This window comes from Lacerta agilis, chromosome 5 (genome assembly GCF_009819535.1).
Source record: "Lacerta agilis isolate rLacAgi1 chromosome 5, rLacAgi1.pri, whole genome shotgun sequence".
Classification (NCBI taxonomy): Eukaryota; Metazoa; Chordata; class Lepidosauria; order Squamata; family Lacertidae; genus Lacerta; species Lacerta agilis.
In genome coordinates, this window is record NC_046316.1 from 34,586,996 (window position 1) to 34,613,817 (window position 26,822).

Here is a 26,822-nt window from a genome sequence, read left to right on the forward strand (position 1 = left end):
AAGACAGCATCCGCACACAACCAGATTTACAAACAGGGCAAGGTAAATTTAAGTTGCAAAATCGCACATACCTTATGTATTAGTTCCAGAATTTCTTGATTGCTTTCTAAAATACAGAACTGAAATATATGTCTTAGCATGTCTTGCAAAATGGGAGTAAGCCAGGTTGCAGAACTCTAGAAACAGCAAATAAGAAATTATCAAAGCAAATTATTCTAACAAAACAAGCTTATTCTCAAATAAGCATACCAATGGTTTTTATTTTTTAATTTTATTTTTAGGACGATGGAGCAAGCAAAAGTAATTCCTTTCTCACTTTTGAGTGGTAGAAGTTTACAGATTAGTTCTCATACAATTGGAGGGACAACTCTGCCCACTCACGGCAAGCCATACTGGAAAGACAAACACTCCACATCAATGTATTTTTATCCAATAAAATGCTAACCCTTCTGAACCAACTAAAAAAAATAGGGGAGGGAAAATGAGAAGATGAACAAAGAAGTAACTCTGACAGATTAGAAAGGGTCCACCAATGTCCAGAAGACCACTAGAAGGTAAATAGCTCTCACCTGATCCTCTGTAGATAATAGGGTAAACAAAGTTTCTAATGCTGCTTTTCGAACAGATGATATTGTATGATGTAGGAATGGCCACACACGTGGTACCAGAACTGTGAGTGATTGCTGAATACTGAGGTAAGCGTGGAAGGAAAAAGAAGAAAATCACATTGTAATTCATATTCGTTTGTATTCATATAAATTTATAAAGCAAAATCAGTGCTGCTGTGTAGGTATGCTGACAAGTAGAATTCATTCTATATATTATAAAGACAATATACTTTGAAAACAGTGTATTTTTACATAAAAATTAAAATTGTGAAAAGAATTAAATTACCTGCATTTTCGGACCTGAGAATACATCAAAAGGGATGAAAGAAGGGTCATAATGCTGTTTGTGGAAGCTGTTAAATCGTCCAGTTCCAGGAGTGCATCCCAAAGTACATTAAGAATAAAGGGAACCTAGATTATAGACAGAGATGAAAAATACATGAGGTGAAGACAGTTTCATAAAACATGGATTCCTAAGACTTGGTTTTCCCTTCAGAAGGGTAACAAAACATTTAAGTGTCAGAGTGCTCCACTTACATTCTGTGGCTGAAGATGCACAAGGCTTTCCACAACTGGTACTAAAGATGCTGCAGCGACAGCTCTAACGTCATCATCCAAGTCTTGCAGACCTTCAGTTATTGCAGGCAAGACTTTAGGCAATAAAGTATCAATTAAGTCCTGCAAAAGCAAGAATCCTTAAGCTAGAGATCAAAGGTCAAAGCAAATTCTAAGCTTGCTGGCAGGACGATTGTTCCTTTTCAAGCACACATAAACTATTTTCACTTTAGGTAATTTAGCATCATTCTGCCTAACAGCAGACGCAAGTAAGCTGAGTGTCTATCAGTCTGAAATGGAGTCACCCAAAATATAAGGTAATAGTTTCAACATACATGTAGTATTTTCTAGGTACACAGAAGTAAGCATGTTACGGGAACACTAAAAAAACAACAAAACAGAAGAGAACAGGGTGACAAATACCTGCAAACTTACAGGAGCAACAGAATTCTGATTTGAACTCAACAAGGAGAGACCAAGGGGCCAAAGCTCAGGCAGACTGTGTGAGTCTATGAATAATATCTACGGTTGGGACATTGTGTGTTAGGGTGACAGCTGGATAAAAAGAAAAAGAGGGGAGGGAGCGTTGGCCTGCTGGAGTTCCTAACATCCTATAGTAAGTATCCTGGAGATGTGCATGTGTGAAACAATAAAGGAACGTTTTTCTGCCCACCTCTCAAAATGGGGAACCTTTCTATTTCTGTCTTAAGGGGTGAATTATACACCAACACTACACTGCAAGTTCCACTAATAATAATAATAATAATAATAATAATAATAATAATAATAATTAACAATGAAGGAAGCATTACCTAGTCTTATCATCAAAGAACACATTTCTAAGCCAAAACAAACCCCACCCTCCTGGTGGGTACTGATCAGGGCAGGAAAGGCCCACAAAACCGCTCAGTAGAGATATTCACATACACACTGCACATGATGGCACAATGCCACGTTATACAGCAGCCAAGACTTTGAAATCAAAGAAACAATATCACCTTAAAGATTTTAAACCAATTACCTGACGCACTGCCAAAACATACTTTATCCCCAGCAGGCCACCATGCCTCACTTCCCACTGCTCCTGTGCCAGTAATTTTAGCAAGATAGCCACAGTTTTATGAACTCCACTCTCGTTCATGTACTTCAGCACTACGCCCAAAGTCTGAGCACAAGTCTCTCGTACTGGTGCCACAACCTAAGGTTTAAAGGGAAATAAACACATCCAGTGTAATAAAAAAAGGCATCAGAAAATTGAGCCCCATATGCAAAGCAAGGAGTTGAAGATTGATACTTACTTCATCTGAAACAAAATCACCAAATCTGTCTAATGCAAACACACAAAGAAGCCTGATAGCCAAGTCTTCCAGCCAGTCTTGGTGTTGTTGAATCATCTGTTTAGAAAAAAGGTAAATTTTGAAAAGGTGAAATATTCAACATTATTACTTACATTTTTAGTCGTTTCCTCACAAAACGTTAACTAAAAGTAAATTACTATATAGTTCCAACATTAAAACCAAATATAAAAACCAGAACAGAATAAAAATCTAAAACATAATAAAACAAACAAAAGGCAGGTCTAATATAACCCACCCCACAAAAAAGACAAGGAAGAAGCCAATATAAACACAAAACTCTCAAAATGAAGGTCCAAAAGCTAGCATATTTAACAAAACACACGTTTTTGCCTGGTGCCAAAAAGTAGATAATGATGGTGCCAGGAAATGACAGTGCTTTCTGTAGCAACCTCTCTCAACACTTCATTATTTTTATAACAAAAGAACAGCTGAGAACTCTGCACTACAGCTGAATGTACAAATGCTCACAATGTATTATCTAGGTTTGCATATTGATCTTACCTCTTCTATAGTGCTGTCTCCTATTTTACCCCCACTTTTTCCATGAGCTTTAAGTACCTCTCTTAGTCCAACACCTGCACCATGCCGGATCTAAACACAAAACAGATTAAGTTTCTGGCGGTTTTAAGAAGAGGTTTCATGATACAAGATTTATTTACATATATGCAGGTCTCACTATTCAAACAACGCATTCTCAGGAAATCATTTGTTGACAATTTCCATCGATTCCTATGGGAAAATTTCTAATGTGTTCCCAACCACAGAATTTTGATCCCAAAATGATGAAACAATTTATGAAAACCCTCTTGAAATGTTGCAAAAGACAAAGCAGGAAGGAAAAATGCTCTCTTATTTGTTCAGTCTCCCCCACTTCCTCCCCTCCCAGATAGTTCTGGTAAACACCTCCCACAGACCACAAAAAGTAAGCATTGTTAAAGCTGCTTATTTGCTTACACACAGGTCTGGCTGTTTGGATAACTGAATTGGTGGTGTATATAGTGAGGTTGGGTACTAATAACTCATGTTTGGGTAAGTGAATTTTTGTGTAATGAGCATTTGGATAGTGGGACCTGCCTGCATTCAAAGCACACAGACCTTGATATGCCATGGTCCATTTCACCCTGAAGGGAATGTAGAGCTTGAGGGGGCAAAGGTCCCCCCCCCCATCTCTGTACTAAAGCCTACACAACTGTCCCATTGTATCCAATGCATGAAAAGGGCATCAGTGGTCTTGAATGTCAAGTTACCTTTAAATGGTTAGAACTGCACAGAATGAATACAACTGAACTAATGTTATGGTCTGAACTATTCGTTAGTGTCAATACAAATAACTTACAAATTGGAAACAAAATTATTCGAAAAACTGCCCCAACCTCAATCCTGAAAGTGTCTATTCTTTCCAATCCAATATAACTGAGGACAGCAAGATTATTATTTTTTACCTCCCATGATGGGTTAAACAGATCGTTGCACACTTCTTCACAAAAACTCTCCAGAGGCCATTCGTTGGTCTAAAAGAGAGAAATAAATAATACAGACTATTACCACTGTCACCAGCTGAATCACTGGACAAAGTTATTGAGGTTGGATTTTGCTGTCAATTCAAATTTTTATGAGGGTATACTCTACCTCTTCTGGCATATTCTCTACCAAAAGTTTGGAGTCAGTTGCAGGTTGACTGATGATAACATTTGCAATTTTTCTTCTCTTTTCATCAGGCTCACCATCAGTGCTATCATTGCTAGAAAGAACAATGAAATGTTTAAGTGTCAAATTGCTTGACAGAATAGTTACTTGTCACATAAGTTATTGTACTCACTATTAGCATTTAAAGATTGACAATTTTAAATGAAAGTGTCTAAGACTCATCACAGAACAACTTTCGGAAAATTTGGGCATGCAGGTGCAAATATCTTAATGAATGGGAATGCTTCCAAAACAGAAACTTACAGTATTATATTTGAAAATATAAGAAAAAAGATTGGCTTTGATTTATCACTAGATTCCTTGGTATTATTTTGCTACATGAAATAAAATATACCATTATTAACTTGTAGGCAGCTGCTAGGATAACTATAAATCATAGACAGAAACAAAGAGATACATCCTCTAATGTAAAGGATGTAGGACATGCACGATTAATGTAAGTAAGATGGAAAACAGTCTTATCTATATCTATCTAACCAACCCAACCAACCAATCTTGCAATGGAATGGAATGACAAGGTTCAAGATATACACATGGCACTGGGAGTACTGAAAAGGAACTAACAAGACAACTTGTTGTACTGTAGAGTACTCTTTCAGGATTTCAGCTAGGCAACTTTCCCAGGATACTCCCATTCCTCCACCTGTCATATCAGCATTCTGTGGCTATTAAGAATGTTCTGCCATTTTAGGGCTGTTTTAGGGTTTTTGTACTCGCGCAAACCTTGGGGTTTCCTCATGCTTGTAGATACCTTCCTCATACACACAGAAAGTGCTGTTTCGGCCTCATAATGAATGGCATTCACTCCAGAAATTGCGAAATAGGTGTGTGTGTTTTAGTATGTCTATATTGATGTACTTTTGTAAATCAGCCTTCCAAGCTTGGTGCCCTCTTGATTGTTTTGGACTACAACTTCCATTATCCATGAAAATTGGTCTTTCTGGCTGCGGCTGATGGGAACTCTAGTCCAAAACATCTGGAAGGCATCAGGGTTGAAGAAGGCTGTTTTAAAGTATTTTATTATAATGGTAAGTAAGTTCAAATTGATACAGTACCTCTTCTCATTGGTTTCTACTGCATCTCTTGACTTCTGCTTCGCAAACAACTTGGCCATTCTTTTAGCCTTATTTTTCTGCCTGCTACTCATACCAGCTCGAAATTCTGAATCAATCAACTCAGCAGCTTGAAGAGTCTGGAAAGATACAAAGGTTCATTGGCTACTCTGGCTTAGATCCAGATAAATATGATTTGCGTTCCACTCACACAAAATGTTTTTCGTCTCCTTTCTGTAGCCTCTTGTACCCCAGCATCACTTCTGAGGAGCAAGGGATTCTTTGAGGAGTGCAACATGAGGCAAGTATGGCTGAAGTGGTAACAACTGGAAATTCAGGACCACTTTGGGTAAGTAAAAGTAGCTTCTGTTTGAAATTTAAAGGACACACCTCCCCCCTCACCTAAAACTTTCAATATCATCCTCCGTCAATAATTTTTACAGTATGTTACAATAAATTGCGGTGTGATATATTTTCCTAAAGTTGAAGTTATGACAAGCATAGTATTTGAAACTTTTTTCTTTACAACGTTTTATGAGTCTGCAGTCAAACAGTCTGAAATTTTACCTACAGGTTGTTTGTGAACAAAAAATGATGAAGTAGGAGTGTAGTCCAAATCCTCATCATTGAACAGGTCTTCTGTGTTCATTCCAATGGCAGCCCCCATATCAAGGCCGAGCTTCTTCTGGAGCAGCTTCCTCTGTCGTGCTATTCTCTCTTTGGGATCAACTTCACCTTAAAAAGTAAAACAGTCTTTAATCCCATATTTATCCTTTACTAAAATGAAAGCACTAAGCACATTTTAAATATAGAAGCAGAACATTTACTGAAGAATAACTCCTATTTCTCTGCTTCTTTCAATATATACTCTTCACTGTCACACTTTGTGTCTGAAGTATATAATGTCATCTTGACTAGTATAGAAAGTCTGGTTTAGGCAAAAAAAATGCCCATTCATATATTAATATGCTATTTAAAATATTTCATTTTTGCTATTGCCATCTGCAACATGGTGTAAGAGGTAAATTTCTGCCTCTTTAGAAGTGCTACTATAAAGACATTTTCAACACTTCAGATTGTTTTTATAGGTATGGCTTATAAACTAAAAACACATGAGCAATAGTTCTGGGACCAAACTGAGAAACAGTGCAAGAGCCATAAGAATATAGGAAGATCTCCAATTTTAGACATTTAAGATCTGCTGACTTCAATTAGCCTACTCTCAATATGGCTTGGTTGGGTATCACCCACACCCCACAATGAAACTGTGTGAATTCTTTCATGGTCTTAGCTACCAAATGTGGAAGGAGTGATACAGTTCACATCTAACACTAAGCCAATGCAAATGTGTGGGTTCCCAGAGTGAAGATTGTTATCGTTGCTCTCCTCCATTAGTCCTGCTGCAGGTGGACTACCCATGGCTTGGCTTAATATTATATGAACGAACCCAGGCTTATGGTTTGTCATGTGCTCAGGTTTGGCTGTAGTGCAAAGCCAAACCATTGTTTACCCTCTAGTACCGTGGCAGCAGCAGGTCTGAGAGGAACACAGTGGGTGTGATCTTTTCTCCATCTGTTTGCTTGTTCATGCTAAGACATGCTTTGGTTTAGCATTACATCTGAACTGCACCATTGTATCTAATGTAGTTAAATAGATTCTAATTTATTTCATAAATCTGAGTACAAATATTTAATCACAAAAATGCAGAGACTATAAAATATTTTTAATTATTTGAGATAACGAAACGTGACACAATGAAAACAATGTAGCTGAAGTATGTGGCAGTTAATGTATTAAAGGAGCAAGTACCAGAAGTGTCATCTTGAACCTCGAATTCTGCACCAGCAGACCCAAGAAGAGAAGCACCATGCTTTAGAAGTCGGCAGATATCAAATCGGTCAAAACGCAACCGATCAGAGGCAGAGGATTCTTCCACTGGACTTTCGCAGCCATGTTCTAGGTAAAGGTTAACAAAAAACTTAGAATGAGATTAGTGCTGAAGTAACTGGTTCAAAAATATACAACTGCCATTCAATGTCATTTCACTAATGGATTGAAGCTTTACACATGTCTAAGCAAAGTGAAATAATAGGTAACAGCCACATAAAGTACTTCATAGTAGAGAGGGGGAAATTGTGTTCATTATGGCTTTTTGTTGTTGTTAATAACCAAACATACAATGTTGCAAAGCAGGTTGAGAAAGATGGCTGCACACATAATTTAACAAAAATGTACTTCACAGTAATACTTTTAGTTCTCTTGGAATCACCTTGCTTTGGTCGTGGAGTTGGGTTCCATTCTGGTACATTTTTCACTATTGCTTCTACAGCTTGTCCAGCTGCAATGCGGGTATCCCAGTTTGTACTCCTTAAGTGTATCAATACCTTTAAGAAGATCAAAAATGCATTTGTTATGCTCTTTATTTCCAAACAGATGTAATTAAATTCAGCAGCCATCTAATATTCTGCATAACACTCAAGAGCTTATAAAGTATGATTGATTAAAAGCTAGTCATTGAAATAGGAGGTGATAAACGCAGACAACCTTTATCTTTACATCCCAATAGCTTATCAAGTTTACTTCTGGTATATACCACTTGATTTTTTTTAAAAAAAATTAGTTTATAAATGCCTACATACACACACACACACACACACACACACACACTTTTTGATATATACATGTTAAGCAATGGTCTGGTTCAACTAGCTTTTTAAAAAAATGTGGACACTTTGACATAATACCTCTTTTCTTTCAGAAAATTCATAGAGTTGTTACTTACACAGAACACTAGATTAACACATTTAAGAATTTAATAGCTATTTTTGCTCAAAAATAGCTAAACAGCATGAGGCTCTCTGCATCTCAGCTCTTCCTGAAACCATCTGTTTCTACAGAGGATATTCAGTAAGAACATAAGAATCTGCTGGATCAGCCAGTGGCCCATTTAGTCTAGTACTGTATCCTGTTACAGTGGCCAACTAGACCCCTCCAAGTCCAAAAGCAGGAACAGAGTGCAACAGCACTCTAGCCACTTGTGATTATCAGAAACTGACAATGTTAAGTCACTTCCTTAACCTATCACAGGACAGAAGCAAGGGTGGCACAGAGGCTTGACAGCCCATTTACAACAAGTCTACAAATATGTCCAACTTCTGTCATTTTTATAGTAATGCCATGGAGGAAATCAATGATTGTGTTCCACAAATTTTTTTGACAGTAAATTCTGTGGATTTTCAGTAATGATCTTCCCTAATAAAGTGTTTTACAACTAGTATCATAACAAACAGCCCCTATGCAGAAAGACTTTACCAATTAAAGCCACAATCATACACCCACACATTTGGGAATAATCTACATTACTAAGACTTTACTCACAGCAGACATATACAGGATTGCCCTGTAAATACAGAATTCTAACACACTTATATGCCATCTAAAGTGTTCTATTAAATAAATTAACAAAATGCACCATTAAATGTATTTTGATATTACTCAACTGATTCTAACTTAAGGCCTTCCACAATGACCAGGTATTTAAGGTTACAGAAATTCACATTTGGCTCATTTTGATGACAAGGAATACTTCCAACCATAAGAGGCTATTGGAGAGGGGTGCTACTGCAGAACAGGCTTTCCAGCACTGATGTCGTTTCCATATACCAGCATGGGGGAGAGCAGGATAGCAAGGTCAGGAAGGTGTTGGTGTATTGGCAGAATCAATCCAGCAGCCCCAGAGGTGAACCTGAGCAACTTCTGCCCCCTCATCCTGGTACACAGCAGCTGAGGGGTTACCAAGTCCATGGTGCCCCCCCCCTGCACTGCCTAATCCTGGCTGCAACATTATCAAATATTAAACAAAATGCTTACTTTAGCTAAGAGATTATGTAGTTCATGTGGATGAAGTTTCACAACCTCCCCAAGTTGTTGTGCAGCTGCTTTCCTTGTTACTGGTGTTGTGCCAGTGTCCAGTAAGATAAAGAGACGATCAAGCCTAGTATGGATGACAAAAGGAAAATAAATTATTTAAAAGATGTATCTGCGAATTTTGAGGCAACCTATATTCTAAAGATCACATAACTAGATAGCTAATTACAGTGCGTTGCATTGACTGTATTAAAAAAGGAGTTTAAATGCCATGAGACTAGACCAGGGGTAGTCAACCTTTTTATACCTACCGCCCACTAATGTCTTTCTTGATAGTAAAATTTCCTTACCGCTCACCAGTGCTGCAGTAACATGTGCCGTAGAACCCCCTACCACCCACTTGGAATCCTGAAACGCCCACTAGTGGGCAGTAGGTTGACTACCCCTGGACTAAACTAACAATTCGGACTCAGTCACATTTCTGTCACAGTGAAATATAACCATACAGCCATCCAAATCTTTAACATCAGATTGACTTCAAACAATGTATGCTGTCTGAAATGTTTTACTCATTATCCTTGACTGTTTGAACTGAAATACTGTACAAAGTACTTCACAAGCAAGTTGTGGTTACCAGGTTTGTTTCATCTTCTCTCTGCCTCTATTTGTAAGCTGATTCTCACTGTTTTTTAAACTATGTAGTAAACTTTACAGTCATTTTTAGCATAGCACTTATGCTATATGGCTGCTTCAGCAGAGCTTGGCTCAATGATGGACTACTTAGGTTAAAATACTTATAACTAAGTACAGCCTGCAACATATGCACATTTAACTTGTGTGTGTTCAGTCTTACATGCTAGGCAACTTTTTTTAAAGTGTGGGGTAGGAAGTGTCTTTGAAAAAAGACCTTTGAAATCCCTCCCACCCAGGGCCGGTGCGTCCATTAAGGCGAACTAGGCAGTTGCCTAGGGCGCCAAAATGGAGGGGGCGCTGGCCAGCCCAGAGGCGTCTTAACCATTAAGGCTAGTGGCGCAAGGCGCGGAGTTCTGGAGGGTGCCTCCGCCATGCTGTGCCATGCGCGGAGGAGCTGCCCTCCAGCCCCGCTGGCAGCGCCGCCCTCGCCTGCATCTTCTCAAGCTGCAGGCACCATTTTGGGGGAGCTGGCGGCGAGCCTCCCGTCGGTGTGGCAGCCAGGGCTCCCTTGGCGGCAATGCCGCACAGCCGCTTCGGCTGAGCAGGCGGAGGCGGACCACAGCAGCAGCGTCCCTGCCCGTTGGGCCGCCCCCTCCAGCTGCCCACCACGCCTGGCCAGCCCCACTGGCAGCCCCACCCTCGCCAGCCTCTTCTCGCGCTGCAGGCGCCATCACAGGGAAGCCAGCGGCGAGCCTCCCATTGGCAGCCAGGGCTCCCTGGGCGGCAGCACCAGGCAGCTGCTTCGGCCAAGCAGGCGGAGGCGGACCACAGCGGCAGCATCTCCGCCCATTGGGCCGCCCTCTCCGGCTGCCCGCTGCGCCTGGCCCTGCCCAGCAGAGCGCGAGGCCGTCAGTCCTGCCTGTGGCGGGTGAACAACCTGCTTCGCAACACACATGAGAGTGCTGCAGCTGCTGGGTTGCCAATAACAAAAAAGAGTGCTTGGGGCAACCCAGATTCGGGGAACAGGGCTCGTGCGCACACACACACACCTACTGGGGAGAAGCTTTGAGTTTGGGGAGCGGAGTATGTGTGTTGGGAGGGGAGGAAGAGGGAGAGAGCAGCGCACATGCAATGTCCAGCAGCGGCACCCCTGAGCAAGCCTGATGAGTAAAAAGCTGCTGCTCTGTGCGTGTGTTGTGGTTGCTGCAGGTCTCCATTGCCTTCCCCCCTCCTTTTTCTGAACTCAGTAGGAGGTTGCTCTTCGACTGCCCTGGAGAGCACCAACTGGGTGGGGAAGAGGGAGAGCCAGTGAGTGGGCAGGTGAAGTGCGGGAGTGAATGTCATCAAGAGGGGCTGGAAGAAGTGAAGGGGTAGAGGCGAGCTGCTCCTTGAAGACACTTCACAACAGGAGACCCTGCTAGTGCAGGCTGTGAAGCCCAATGAGCCTTATTTCTCCTTCCTGCCTGCCCAAACCCCAACCCAGTAGAATGACTACAGCGACTGGATCGGTCTCTTGCCAGCCGCGGGTGTGCCTGAGTCCCAGGCTGAGTCCTCTCTCTCTCTGAATGTTTCCCTCTCTGCTTCTGTCCAGAGAGAGAGGGGGATCTATACACACACACCAGCATGCATACAGACAGACACACACACACACACACACACACACGCAGGGAAAGTATCCCCAGATTCAAGCGCATGAGTGTGGATTTAAATCCCGCTCCCCACATGGTTCATTTCCTTCCTCTTTGCAGCCCTAGACACCTGTTTCCTTCCTGTTTTCTTTTCCGGAGCAGAGATAAGCGTGGTGTGAGCTCCCGAAAAAAGGTCGACAACTCTGGGCAACCAGGGGTGGGGGGTGGCGCTGGCCAGATCTTTGCACCCCGGCGCCACATATGCTTAAGACGGCTCCAAAAGAGACTAGTTGGTTTGGCAACTATATCAATTGAACATGCTGAAGCATCAGCACTTGACCTGAAGGAACTGTTAACAAAATTTGCAAAGGAAAAGGCACGTAAAATAAGATTTTGATTTGCTTGAAATTGAAACATTAAAGAGACTTAAATTTCAGCATCACATTTAACATTTTTCAAAGTGATTTCTGTGCTAAAACTGTGTTCTGCTTGAGAAAATAAATCAGAAATTGTTTTATGACTTTTTTCACAATTTTTAAAAAATAAATTAACAATTTCAAATTCTGTGCTTTTCATTCTTTCTGTAATACATCTGTGTTTGAAATATGACTGGCAGGGGGGCGGGGCGCCAGAAGGTGATCTCGCCTAGGGCGCAAAAAACCCTAGCACCGACCCTGCTACCAAATGTGTTTTGACTATACACAATTTTGGTTAGAGGCACAACGTAAACTCCACATGAACATAACTTGTGGGCTTACTCCAGTACAGAGATAAGGAATCCAAGTATTTTTGTTGTCTACATCTGAATGTCATTTTCTAGTTTAATTTTCTAGCATGCTTCTTTAAGAAGAAGGCAGATGTTTGTACAGTATAGGAGTCTCCTATAAATCCTATAAGTATGCTGTTAAGCAAATGTACACATATAATCCAGCCAGTTTGGGACTTCTTTCTTTGATGATGATCTTGTAAGAAACTCTCACCTTTGACTCTTTATAGAATATAATGTTTCTAGTCACCCTGACCTGTAAGGGTAAAACTAAAAGCATTACTGCAGCATGTTTTGTATCCCACCCCACATTATTTCATTTGTTAGATGCCTACTACAAAAAATGTCATAGCACCTTACCATTTAAAAATACAAGAGCTAAAAATAATCACACTTAATTATAAAGTCAACATAAACTCCACCCCCTCCAACTTTATATAAAATCAATTACTAAGACTTTAGCTAGCTGAAACGCCAACAAGGACAAAGACATCAACAATCAAATGCCTAAGAGAAAAGTTACAGGTGGGTAGCCGTGTTGGTCTGCCATAGTCGAAACAAAATAGAAAATTCTTTCCAGTAGCACCTTAGAGACCAACTGAGTTTGTTCTTAGTATGAGCTTTCGTGTGCATGCACACTTCTTCATAACAAGAACAAACTCAGTTGGTCTCTAAGGTGCTACTGGAAATAATTTTCTATTTTGTTTCGACCAAGAGAAAAGGAAAGTCTTTGCCAAAAATATTAATGTAGGCATAAGGCGAGTCTCACTGGGGAAAGCATTCCACAAAAGGGAGGGAAACCACTGAAAAGCCTCTTCCTTGCTGCTGGTGGGGATACTCAGGGTCTCCAACAGTTATCTTAGGAGCCATGTAGGCCCATGTCAGAAGAAACATTCTGCCATGTATAGGAGTGTGGGAATACACTTCGTGGGTTCCTTTGAACCCGTGGTTATTTGCTTTAAGTTTATGTTTATGTTATGCACTATTTTATGTATCCTTCCGTTTAAAAGTGAAAGCGAAAGCAGGGCTCAGTAGGCGTCTCGCCACTGAGATCCCTCCGCCTAGACTTTTTGGTTCCAGAGGTTTAAAATGTGAATGATCAGTTAATCTGCTTCCCGCCTTTTTTGGGGGCAGCAACAGCGTTCCTATTGGTAAATTTATCGATCATGACGTTGCACTTGGTTGTCAATAAAAGGCTGCAGCTCCCCGTATTAGGCGGACAGTCAGAGTTAGGGTTCAGATGATTTAGATGTAGATAGTTGGGGTTTCGGGGAACGGGTTGGTTGGGCTGGTTGGGTTGGAAGCGCGTGCAGGAGGTAGAGAGGTTAGCTTGCGGAAGATTTATCGGTTTAGGCTTAGATAGCTTTAGTCCTAGGTAGCCTAGAACTTGCGGAAGAATTGGCGGTTCAGGAACGGCTAGTCTAGGGAATGTGAGAATAGCTTAGGTATAGATAAAGGTAATAGCCTATGCGGGTCAGCCAAAGCCATCCAAAAGAAACAGTGATTGTCTGTCTTTATTTCTTCTCAATTTTATTTTTCGTAGTCTATGGGCGCTTTTTCCTGGCCGTAGTTTTGGCCACCTTTTATTTGGGTATATTAACTAAGGGAATAATTTAGGAGGTAGCAAGTGCTCGCGGGTATTTTACGAGGCACTCTTTTTCGTCGGACTACTCACGCACCTTCAGATTTAGCCTGGTGGACAACGGCCGGTGTGAGTTTAAGCTCCGGAACCATCGGCCGTCCCGTTCGCAGGCTTGGCCGGTGCCCGTGCGGAGACGCATGTGAGGCGCTGGCCGCAGATCCCCCGGCAACTGGAATCCCATGTGCAGGTGGCCTAGTCCTGCACGCGGGGGGCTCCAGCAAAGAATCCCCGCATAGGAGTCCTCAATGTGCAAAAATTACAGGAATAGAGATTGAGAGCTCCTATCCATACTGTAGACACAAATCAACCTGTATTTCTCTCCCCCCCCCCCCCAGTATCCAATATTTTTTATTAATAACAGTCTGGATTAAGGGTCACAACATAACATACATGTTTAAAAGCATGAAGGGATGGTGATTCACTCAGGGGCCATCACTGAAACTAGAAAGTGCTGCCACCTTCATGAGAAGATCACACAAGGCCTTCGCTTTCTTATGAATTGTTGTCTCCTTCAGGTGAATTGTGAACTAGTTTTGAGATACTAGAAGCAAGTGCCCTGCATCTGATGTCCTTCTGAGTTGCCCTCTCCCTTGTGGATGATCTTTTCATCTATTCCTCAAATGCTTGTCACACTGCTACCAAACAGTACAATCCTATGCATGTCTATTGAGAAGTGTCTGGGATAGAGATGTGAAGGCCCGGAAAAAATCCGGGAAAATTGAAAAAATAAAAAAATAGATTATGGAATGTTTTATTTTAATAAGATGAATAAAATATTTTAAGATAAGGGGTTCAAATATTTTATAAATCATTTCTAAAAAATATGTATGGTATCAGATTATTCTAATTTCTGTGAGGACAAGCAAGTCCTAGGTTACAAACTGAACTCTCCAATGCAAGAACAAGATACATTTCTTCCTTTAGGAGATGCTGTTGTCACCAGAAAAGAAAAAGGTTTCAGTTTTGTTTTTGCATGCGTGTGGTATGCATTGGTTCTGTTCCTCTTCACTAGGCCTCAAGGCACTGGAAGAAAATATAGAGCAACAAAAAGGGCCTGAAAGTATATATTACAGCTCAGAAAATGATTCTGATTAAATTTCATGCCCATTCATTGAAACTTAGTCCCACTTCCTTCTTCAGTTCTTTTTATGAGAATGTTTTTTTTTAAAAAAAAAAAAAAAATACTGTGGAGAGGAAATATGAATAATTGTTACTTCTGGATTTTTAAAAATTGTTTTGTGGAGTGTTTTTGTTCCACATAAACTAATAAACATTTCAGGAGATTGTTGCTCCATTTGTTACAAATACAAATAAATATTTTAAAAGTAAATTCTGTTTGTAATAATTGTTTGGATACACTATATTTTTAATATGCTAGTTGTGTTAATTTTATGCCCATTAGAATTGTCCATAGTTATATTTTATGTTTCTAAAGTAACAGAATGACTTTCAATCTGGAAAAGAAAAAAGAAGTGCTAATGTAGCATTTTTTTTAATTTTTCCGAAAATTTCCGTTTCCCCCCGAAAAAAACCGCGTTTTTTCCCGAGCTTCAAAATTTCCGGAAATTTTACATCTGTAGTCTGGGAATATAAGCCGCACTGAATTCAATACTAATTACTTCTGAATAGACATGCACAGGACTGTAAAGTGCTATAGTTTCGAGGCTGCAATCTTCCTTTTAGTGGAACTAAGTGCCACTAAACGAAGTGGGTATTCTGAGTAAACATGTGTAGGACTAATCTAGCCAACCAGATGCCTATGGGAAGCCCACAAGAGGGACTCTTGAGTGCAACAACACCAGTGTGGTGTAGTGGTTAAGAGCGGTAGACTCGTAATCTGGGGAACCGGGTTCGTGTCTCCGCTCCTCCACATGCAGCTGCTGGGTGACCTTGGGCTAGTCACACTTCTCTGAAGTCTCTCAGCCCCACTCACCTCACAGAGTGTTTGTTGTGGGGGAGGAAGGGAAAGGAGAATGTTAGCCGGTTTGAGACTCCTTCGGGTAGTGAAAAGCAGGCTATCAAATCCAAACTCTTCTTCTCTTCTTCTTCTCCTCTCCTGTGGTTTCCAGCAACTGGTGTTCAGAAGAAGCATGCAGCCTCTGACAGAGGAGGTAGAACTTGCTTCCTGTGGTATGGAGGCATGTACAGAGTACTAAGGCCTCATACTGAGCTGATTTTACTCACTAGGGATGTTGAGTGCAGTGCTGAATGGGAAGGAAATCTGTGTGTTTTCCTAGGCGACCCCATTGCTGGAGACTTAGATAGTAAGTCTGTTGCCGTTATAAACAGCAGGTGCACCGAGGTGAGTTCCGCTGATATAGTGGAGATGTGCCAGGTGCGCAGCTCAGGAGGAGCTACAAAGGGTGAAAGGCTCACCAGGTATGCTCAGGAGTTTGCTAACACAGCTGGTGCAGACTTCGCTGTGGTTAGTGGCTTGACACAGGTCTTGAAACCCAGAGTCTTGAAAGGGGTATACAGGGTTTGTCCACGAGGGACGGGAAACCATGCCCAAAGGCTGTGAGGGTACACACTGTTTCCTTGGAGAAGGAAGCTGGACCACGTCCAGAGGCCGTGTGTGCCAACACTGATTCCTCAGAGAGGAACGAGGCTAGGGTTAAAGTCCCAACAAAGCCAAGTGTGAGATTTCCTGATAGTCAGAAGGGTTATGACATCAAGACTAGTCAGAAGTGCAAGATGGTGAGGCCTAAGGCCAATCCAGTTGCAGGTAGTTCCAAGGGTGGAACAGGTGATACAGAGGTATACTGTGTGTATGATGTCTGTATGGTTGTTGCAATTACACTGATGATGAATGACTGCAACACAGTGCATGAATCGGGGGAGGTTGTTGGAGATTCATTCCCCGTGTGCAGTCATGGGATTGTTGTCTATCACATGATGGTGTTTTCATTCCACAGAGTGGGAAGTGGGAAGTGACTGAAGACAGGATGTTTGTCTTACTGTGTTCCCTGAAGTGGGACTATTGTCCTTTGTTTTTCTCTTTGCAGTCTGATGCTAGAGAGAGAGGGAGCCATGTTGAAGTGCTCCGTGTGTGTTTATATGTAAATAAAGTAGAATAGCCAACATGCTGAGTTGCTGTGGTCTGTTACGCAAGCTGTGCACACTCTGCGGATCCTGTGTGCTGATGTCTTCTGGCATCAGTCGCAGCGATGTTCGGGCTGAAGAAGCTTAAGAAGCTCCCAAACGATCGTCCAGGAAGGAGGGAGCATACCAGTCAGGCATGTGTCTCTGCCAGGGTCCGACTTGTGAGTAGGCCATTTCCTGATAGAACACATCTATCAGGATTAGTAGCCACTGATAGCCTTAACCTCCATGGCTGTCCTGAATCTTCCAACACTGAGCTTCAATTGATATCCCTGAGTTCTAGTGTAACTTGAGAGGAAGAAAAACTTTTCTCTATCCAGTCCCTCTATACAATGCTTAATTTAACATCCTTCAATCACGCCACACTTACTTGACTTTTCTCCAAACTAAGAAGCTCCAAATGCCTGCAACCTTTCTTCCACCCCCTTGATCATTTTGTTGCTCTTTTCTGAAACGTTCCCAACTCTACAATATCATTGTTGAGATGAAATGACCAGAACTGTACATAGTATTTCCAAATTGGTTCCACCATACAGTTCTATAACGGCATAATTGTATTTTATTTTCAGTTCCTTTCTTAATAGTCCCCAGCATGGAATTTGCCTTTTTCACAGCTGCTACACATTGGGTCAATGCATTCATCAAGCTATACATTATGATCCCAAGATCTCATTCCTGGTCAGTCACTGCCAGTTCAGACCCTGTAAGTGTATATGTGAAAATAATGTTTTTCTGCTTCAACATGCAATCCCTTTTTGTTTTAACCACCCTGAACTATTAGGTATCATCAGCAAACTTTGCTGCCTCACTGCTCACCTCATTTATTAAGAAATCAATAAGCACATGTCCCAGTACCAATCCTTGGAAAACTCCACTTTATACAGCCCTCCATTGGAGAAAGACTGTCCCATTTATTGCTACTCTTCTGTTACTTAACCAGTTCTTCCTTATTTTATATTGTTAAAATTATACTGTTTATATTTCAATATCCCCAAAATTGGTTATTTGGGGGGGGGGGCTTGGGAAAATGTTTTTCCTTATGGCTTAAAAAATTATAGAAATTTTTATATCTCTACGCATGATACATCAATGAAATTGCAGGATCTTCCCAGAAGACTGAGTAGAGACACAGGGGGGAGGGCACTCAGGTTCTTCCATTAACACCAATTCCATCACAGACTTGATAACTATTTTTCCTACCTCCCGCTCCCATATCCTGCCTTCCACTCCCATCCACTAAAACTTCACACACAAGGCATTTGGGCATAGTCATTTTCAGGGTGTCATTGAGAAAGAGGAAGCAGGCCACAGAATGGGAAGCAAGAACCAAGACAATGCTCTTTGTTCCAGACATGGGAAGAATAGATACAAATCAGTAGATTTGGCCTCCCACAATACCAAGTCCTACTTGAAGCACAGTTCAAGAACACATTGCTATTCATAATTAACGTATTTTTGACCCTTGGTCTCCTCAATATGGCTCCTAGTGGCACAGAATGAATATGTCAATAGTGAAACCATTTTAAATACTTTTACAGAGATCCAGATAATGTATTAATTTAGAAAATTAAAGAATAAAGTTAAGCAAAATTCTAGTGAAATACTATGTATAGAATAGACTAGAACAAAAACCTACCTATACCACAAAAAGGCACAGTGAGTACTTTCTTCGAAGTCTACCCATTCTAGACCACAGTTAACAAAACAATGTTTGCAATTAATGAGTTTGTTGACAACCACCAGTCAAAGTATTTTCTAGATAACTACAAGAAAAAATAAAACTATTTAACACATATAAGAACAAATATTTCTTGCTGAACCACAATACATTTTAGTTGTCTCTTGCATTTTGCTCCATTTAAAAGTCTTAGTATTTCCTTTTACAGTAACACTGTCCCCTCCATCTAAAAGCCTAACAAAAGTAACACAAGACCTTTTTAAAAACTCCCAACGAAGTTTCTGAATATTTTCATTAGACTAAGTGACAGTGTGGACCTGTCATTTTAAGAACGACTAGGTACAAGGCACATTTTTGCCAGGTGTCAGAATGGCTTTAATTGGCCTTACATGGGGATGTAATTAAATTAATCCAATGGTTCAATTTCAAGCTACAATGATAATTGCTGAAGGGGATCTTATTATACCCAAGAATGCTGCTGTTATTGGGGCACCATGTTTGGCTACTCAGCAACTGTTGGCAGTAGTTTCTGTGCTGGCAAACCTATGTTTCTCTCTGCATAATATGTAAAATGTGTGCTTTATGCAACACTTGCAGGGATGAGTTGAAGAATTTGTATCAAGATGTGGCTACTTTGTGATTTCATGCTACAATTGCAGCTTTAAAAAAAATAGCATCTTCATGTACAGTATGAGGTACATATGAGCCATTATTTAGACAGGGGGAAATTCTTTTATGCCTGTAATTACTAACAAAATGAGAGATGGAAAATCCATCAACAAGGTCCATAGACAACTGCTAGATTTTTTTGTTTGGCAAAGACGTCAATTTTATTCATCAGTTTCTATTTTTGTATCACTTTGACCACAAGGTTCCCTACTTTATGGTTTCCTGCCTTTTTTGGTTGTTCAACTGCTCAAACTCCTACACTGCTTTCCCAGACCTATTGTTGTATAGAAAATTGTAGGTGCTTAATAATTAAGCAAATAAAAATATTATAGAGCTTCATTTTTTCTCTCATTCATTATCTAACAGCACAAGATAGTGGTTTATATCTTATAAACCTTAGGGCAAAATACGTAGAACCATCAATTCAACCTTTCAAATGAGAAGGGACTATTTTTCTTTAGCTGCTAGTGAGCATGAATGTTTTTATGAGACATGTACAACCACTTCAGGAAATCGTGACTTTGAAACTGGGAATCCCTGGACCTCCTAATGTCATTTGACTACAACTCCCATCAGACCAAGCCAGTATGGCCAATTGTCAGGGAAGATGGGAGTTGCAGTTCAGCAATATCTGGAGGTCCAAATGCTCCCCATGCCTGCTTTAAAATGTTAAGAACAATATCATGATTAACTCAGACCTATCATCTTCTAATTTGCAAATGTTCTTTACTGGCAGATTACAGAAAGTAGGGAAAACGAACAAACTGCCTTGACCTGAGATGACCATTTGGGCCCACTATTTTCTACTTCAATTGTGTCTTGGCCAAGCTATGGCATTTCTTAGAACAATTTAATTGGACCTCAGTGATCCATATTCCAATAACCTCCCATACAGATTACTGCAATGTGCTCTATGTGGGGCTGCTCTTTAAAACAATCTGGAAGGTGCAGCTGGTTCAGAATGTGGGAGTTCAGCTGCTAAGCTGCTAGAATATTGCACATCACTCCAATTTTGAAAGCACTGTACTGAATGCCAGTGAAAGCACAGTACCAGGCCTAATTCAGGATGCTGGTACTAGTGTACAAAGCCCTTTAAGACTTGGGACACAAGTACCTGAAAAAGTACTTTTCTCTATATGCCCCGAGCCTCAATGTATATAACCAGGGGGTGAGACCCTTCTCATAGTGAAACCACCATGGATGGCAAGGAGGATGGGAATGCACGAGAGGGCTTTCCCTGTGGTGGCACCCTGCCTTTAGAACTCTCTCCTGGGAGAGATCTGGTAGACCTTCATTTGCCAAACTGAGGTGGAATTTGAAGAAGTTTGTGTTTATGCAGGCCCTTGGAAGGGAATATAGATAGCTAGACATTGGAATTTCATGACAGACAATTACTGCATATTGTTTTGTTTATGCTGATATTCAGGGGCGTCGTAGGGTGGGGGCGGGGGGGGCGGGCCGCCCCTCGTACCGCCCCTAGGTGGGCGTAACATTTTGGCGTGTGGGGGTGACTTGCGGCGGCCCCTCCCACCACTCCCTCCGTCACCCCGGGAGCAGCAGCGCTGCACGGACGGGGTGCTCGCTCGGCCGAGCGAGCACCCCGTTCCTGCAGCGCTGCTCCTCCCGGGGTGACCGGTGGTGCGTGGGGAGTGGTGGGAGGGGCCGCCGCAAGTCACCCCCACGCACCGCCGCTCGCTCCGTCACCGTGGGAGCAGCAGCGGCGCAGTGTGTGCGGTGCTGCTGCTCCCGGGGCGACGGAATGAACGGCGGCACGTGGGGTGACAAGCGGCGGCCCCTCCCACCACTCCCACGCGCCGCCGCTCATCACCCCGGGAGCAGCAGCGCTACACGGACGGGGTGCTCGCTCGGCCGAGCGAGCACCCCGTTCCTGCAGCGCTGCTCCTCCCTGGGTGACCGGTGGGGAGTGGTGGGAGGGGCCGCCGCAAGTCACCCCCACGCACCGCCGCTCGCTCCGTCACCGTGGGTGCAGCAGCGGCGCACAGTGTGTGCGGTGCTGCTGCTCCTGGGGCGACGGAACAAACGGCGGCACGTGGGGTGACAAGCGGCGGCCCCTCCCATCACTCCCCACGCGCCGCCGCGCCGCTCCCTGCCCGCTGTGCTCAGGGAGCGGAGCCCGGGGCAAAAGGACAGGGGCAGGCCCGCTGGCCCAACCCCTCTCCTTTCCCCGGGACGGCTCCGCTCACGGAGCGCAGCGGGAGAGGGGCGGGCCAACTGGCCCGCGCGGAGGCGTTGTTCCGTGCGCATGCGTCATGACGTCATGCGCACGGAGCGACGCCCCGCCCCCATGGGTGCCACTGGGCTTGCCGCCCCCAGCAGCCCGGTGGCTAGCGACGCCCCTGCTGATATTACCCTGGGGACCCTTTGCGGGGGGGGGGGGAGATGTAAGTTTAACTAATATTTTATTATTTATTAGATTTATATACCGCCCTTCATCACAATATCTCAGGACGGTTCACAGGATAAAATCAAATATAAATTAGCAGTAGACATTTGAAATATCCAGTGACTTTTGTCAACTTGCTACTATAGATCCTTTCAACCATCCCCCTGCTTACCACTGGCTAAGTTGGCTGGGAATTATGAGGATTGTAGTCCAACAGCAGAGCTAAAATGCTGGGGAGCTGCTCTGTGATAAAACAATGAGCTCAAGGTGATTGGTGGACATTTGGTGATTTTCTATTTTTTTATTGTATTTTTACTGTACCCTTTGGTAATAATATGCTGCTCACAGCTTGAGGTGGACCTTGAGCCAAAAAGTGGTATATAACTAAACCACAACTTAATAACGTAATATCTGGAGACCTAAGGTTGAAAAACACTCCTTTAAATGAAGCTGCTTCTCCGTGCAAAACATACACTCTACTAGAGAGCTATGTGAAAAGGATCTAGGGGTCTAGCAGAACACAAGCCTAACATGATTCAACAACAGTGTGATGAAGCAGCAAAAAAAGCTAATGCTATTCTAGGCTGCATCAACCGAAGTATAGTGTCCAGATCAAGGGAAGTAACAGTACCATTCTATTCTGCTTTGGTCAGACCCTACCTAGAGTGCTATGTCCAGTTCCAGGCACCACAATTTAAGAAGGATATTGACAAGCTGGGATGCTTGCAGAGGAGGATGACTAAGAGGATCAAGGTTCTGCAACCAAGCTTTAAGAGGAACAGTTGAGGGAGTTGGGTATGTTGAGCCTGGAGAAACGACAGAGGAGATACGATAGCCATCTTCAAAGATCTGAACGGCTGCCACATGCAAGATGGAACAAGCTTGTTTTTTGATGCTCCAGAAGCTAGGACCTGAACCAATGGTTTCAATTTACAAGAAAGGAAATTCCACCTAGGAAGAACTTTCTAATTGTAAAAGCTGTTCAGCAGTGGAATGGACTCCCTCAGAAGGTAATGGAATCTTCCTTTGAAGTTTTAAAACAGATTAGCCATCTCTTGGTATTCTTTAGTTGCAATTGCTACATTGCAGGGGGTTGGACTAGGTTACTCTTGTAGTCCCTTCCAACTCTCCAGTTACAGGTTCTATAAAGATTCTATAAAACTCAAATTATAACACTGCAGTATCGTCACAAGCTACAGCAAGACAATTTTGTAAATAACTGCTGGCAGAAGCTCACCAGTTATTCCCAAGCCAGTGTAGCACAAGGCAGCTAGGTTTTAATTTACATGATCAGAAAAACAGTGAGGGCTACAACAGGCAGAGCACATGGTTTACATGCAGTTCCCAGGTTCAATCCCCTAGGATACCCATTTACAAATAGGGCTGTCTGAAACCCTGGAGAGCTTCTACCGGTCATTAGTCTAAAGACACAGAATCTGTGCCTGCCCCCAGTGTTGGTCATAGTCCAACATCATCAGTCCCCGACAGCATAGCCAAGAGTCAGGGATAATAGGAACTATAGTCCAGTGACAGCTGAAAGTCCACATATTCTGCATCCCTGGTGTAGGCAATACTCAACTAGATGGATATGACAAGTTTTTCAAATCAGGCTTTTTATGAAGAAATGTAACAGCACTGCTGCTTAACATAAAGAATAACCAGAAGAAAACTCACGATAAATAAAACACTGACCAAATGAGCACAATGGGCCACAATTTAACAGCTTCTAGGTTCCTAATTTGGTTTAGGACTGCAGTGAAAGCATCTTTATTATGTGGGGACCTCATGCACCAGGATGCTCAAACACTGGAAAGGGCATGATGCACAGCTTCTTCATATAGTGGAGGCCTCCGTTGACACACATCATGCATAGACAGGCGCACACATTCAGACAGGGAAACCCTAACAGCCTTGATGACTTCTCATTCATTTTCGTGTAGTCAGAAACCATAATTGTGTGTGTGTGTGTGTGTGTGTGTCTCATCAGATTTCTCCACGGCCCTTCTTTATTCAAACTCACTTAAAGTTACGTTGAAATTAAGTTTGACACCTACCACCCACCGACCCCCTTAAAGCTTCGGGAGTCCCAAACTTTTGTGTGTGTGTGTGTGTGTGTGTAGGGCCCAAGCTCCTTTCGCCTGCACTCATCCTTGCTTCTAGACTCCACAAAGCTTCTAGAATCCCGGGTATAGGGTGGTATGTAAATTCAAAAAATAATAGCAATAATAAAAGCGAGGGGGGGATGCCTGCCTACCACGACTCCATGAGCAGCCACCTCCCCACGAGGCGTCCCTCCGGAGTAAGAAAGGCAGGCGCCTGCCGATATCCCGGGCTACTATACCAACCCGAGGAAAGAGCAATTAAACGAAGAACGAGGCGAAAACCCTCTTAGGACACCGCCTGCCCCCTCAGCCCAAGCCTCCCCCCACCACCCCACACCGACCTGGAGACGGCCATGGCGAAGGAGAGACTGAGCTAAGGCCCGACTGAGCACGCAGGGAGCCACCGCGCTGCTGGCAGGAAGGAGCGGGGACAGGGCCCCGGCCTGGGCCTCCGGGAAGCGCGGCGCGGCCCGAGGGCCGGATGGCGACTAGGCGAGGCTTCGGCCCGCGGCGGCTCGAGCTCCCCTCCTCCCTTCGGGCGCCTGTACGAGCAGTAGCGCCCAGAAACTCCACCCGCGCGGATTAAAGCCTCTATTCTCCCATCACCAGGGAGAAGCCCGACGCCTGGTTTTATATGAGCAGCCATCTTGTATTTATTCCCTTCCTCCATGGAAGCCGCTTCCTGATTGGCATGGACGCCAGACCGCAGCCAATGGGAAGCGCCCTCTGAAGAGAAGCGCGGGGGAGGGGACAAGCAGGGGCCGGAGAGGAGCCTACCATGGAGTTCGCGGAGCCTGCTGAGGAGGAGGCGGCGGCGGCGGCGGCGGCCACGCTTACGGGGCAGTACCATTCGCCCAACCGGATGGGGGTTGGTGGTGAAAGGAAGACTCGGCAGTTTTAGCAGTTTCCCATCCGCGGAATAAAGGGAAATAATATATCCTCTCCCCCCCACTCTCCCAATTTCTCCGAAAATAAACTTAACTTGGAAAATAAAGCGGTGAATGTGTTAGTTCCTGGAGAAATAGGTCTGTTGTGCCCTATTCTTGCTTGCAGGTTTCGCGCAGGCATTTGGTTGGCCACTGTGAGAACAGGTTGCTGGACTAGATGAGCCGTTGGACTGATCCCGCCGCAATCTCTTCTTACGTTAGTACTGTATGTTATTCCCCAGAAAATGCCCATAGGACTGTGGCATTTCTAGCTTACATTTCAGTTACAGAGGGGAATTGAGTACCTGTGGTGCTTTTAACCCCACTTTCCTAGGAATGAGCTGCACTAGGGCTTCTGAATAAACATGGTTAGGAGGATTGCACTATTACTACGGCAGTTCTACATTTGGCTTTCTCTTGCACTATATAATATGATGAAGGAATTGGCTACTGTGCCCCTGGCCGATAGAATGTCATGCTAATGAGTTCAGTTTTAGGTCAGTTTCAGAAGGAAAAAGTAGACCGTAACGAATCAACTCGGACTTAAGCACCATCATGAAAGTACCGTTGAGCATATTTGATGGTGGTGATAAAATGGGCAAAATATATTGGGCATAATATTCAAATTGACTCTTGGTTAAAGCTATGGAATGTTGGAATTAATGTCACTGCATGTATGGTCTTGAAAGAAAATATAACGAAACTGATGTACAGATGGTACTTAACTACAACTAAATTAGCTAAGAAGTACAGAATGAAAAATAGGAAATGTTGGAAATGTAATGAGAAAGAAGGAGATTTTTTATCATATGTGGTGGACTTGCGATAAGGTTAAAACATTTTGGGAGAATATATATAATGAGTTAAAGAAAATGTTAAAATGTACTTTTCCTAAGAAACCTAAAGCCTTCCTGTTGGGAATGGTAGGGGCTGAAATATCCAGATCAGATCAGAAATTACTGTATTTATGTACGCCACCACAGCAGCAAGAACTTTACTTGCCCAAAATTGGAAACAACGAGAAATACCGACGATACAGGATTGGCAGACAAAGATGATGGACTATGCGGAATTGGCAAACCTGACGGGAAGAATCAGAGTGACCAAGTGTTCCAGAGAGACTGGAGTAAATTTATTTCATATATAGAAAATCAGCGTACACATTTAAAAACACTAGCAGGATTGACATAAAACTTGCAATGTTTATAAGAAGAAAATTTCTACTTGTATTTTCAAAATCTGAATAATTTAGAAAATATAGAATTGTGATGATATAATTGTGTGGAATTAAGACATGTCTTAGAAAGCCAGAAGACGGATGGAGGGAAATGGAGAGCTTGGCAGAGCTTAAAGTTAAAATGTGTTATAAGTTGATATATTAATGTTAAAAATTTGGAAATGTGAATAGAAAGTGTCGCTACAAGGAGATACTGCAGTAGGTAACTGCTATCAAAGCTTCACTCTTCCTGCCTCTTTTAATCTTGAAGACCATTTAATTACTGAGTGCTACAACAATCTTTACAATGGGAAATAACTTGAGATTCCTGCCACTTCAATAACTTGGGGTATGTTCGCAACACCACCTCAAAACACTGAACTTTTTTTCTGGTGCATTTTACAGGTCTTTCCCCCCAGCTGTTCACATCAGCATGGCTTCTTTACTGTCAGATTAATTTCTATTTGTGTCTGCACCATCTTTACCCTATGCAAAGGTGTTCACACCTTGGCTAGAGATGAATTAAAGGTAAAGGGACCCCTGACCATCAGGTCCAGTCGTTTCCGACTCTGGGGTTGCGGCGCTCATCTCGCTCTATAGGCCGAGGGAGCCGGCGTTTGTCTGCAGACAGCTTCTGGGTCATGTGGCCAGCATGACAAAGCCGCTTCTGGCGAACCAAAGCAGCGCACAGAAACACCGTTTACCTTCCCACTGGAGCGGTCCCTATTTATCTACTTGCACTTTGATGTGCTTTCGAACTGCTAGGTGGGCAGAAGCTGGGACCGAGCAACGGGAGCTCACCCCATTGCAGGGATTCAAACTGCCGACCTTTCGATCAGCAAGCCCTAGACTCTGTGGTTTAACCCACAGCACCACCTGGGTCCCCCAGAGGTGAATTAGGAAGGGCTT

General features: G+C 42.9%; 1 protein-coding gene across 3 annotated transcripts in view; it reads right to left on the reverse strand.

Annotated features, from left to right (window-relative positions):
• The window catches only part of BTAF1 (B-TFIID TATA-box binding protein associated factor 1), a 45,605-nt gene extending 21,171 nt beyond the window's left edge, over positions 1–24,434 (reverse strand). For 2 of the 3 annotated variants that reach the window (XR_004426626.1, XM_033149301.1), the window contains exons 1-15: positions 24,113–24,434; positions 9,151–9,274; positions 7,550–7,664; positions 7,090–7,236; positions 5,852–6,015; positions 5,284–5,420; positions 4,151–4,262; positions 3,964–4,032; positions 3,023–3,112; positions 2,462–2,557; positions 2,185–2,361; positions 1,146–1,286; positions 895–1,019; positions 570–690; positions 72–176 (exon numbers count right to left, since the gene is read on the reverse strand). Coding sequence is in view for 2 of the 3 variants with exons in the window: in XM_033149301.1 (XP_033005192.1) it covers positions 72–176; positions 570–690; positions 895–1,019; positions 1,146–1,286; positions 2,185–2,361; positions 2,462–2,557; positions 3,023–3,112; positions 3,964–4,032; positions 4,151–4,262; positions 5,284–5,420; positions 5,852–6,015; positions 7,090–7,236; positions 7,550–7,664; positions 9,151–9,274; positions 24,113–24,126 (1,737 nt within the window). In the remaining variant the exon portion in view is untranslated. The remainder of the gene's footprint in view (positions 1–71; positions 177–569; positions 691–894; positions 1,020–1,145; positions 1,287–2,184; positions 2,362–2,461; positions 2,558–3,022; positions 3,113–3,963; positions 4,033–4,150; positions 4,263–5,283; positions 5,421–5,851; positions 6,016–7,089; positions 7,237–7,549; positions 7,665–9,150; positions 9,275–24,112) is intronic. The other variant, XM_033149300.1, reaches the window with a different exon arrangement.
• Between the last annotated feature and the right edge of the window lie 2,388 nt (positions 24,435–26,822).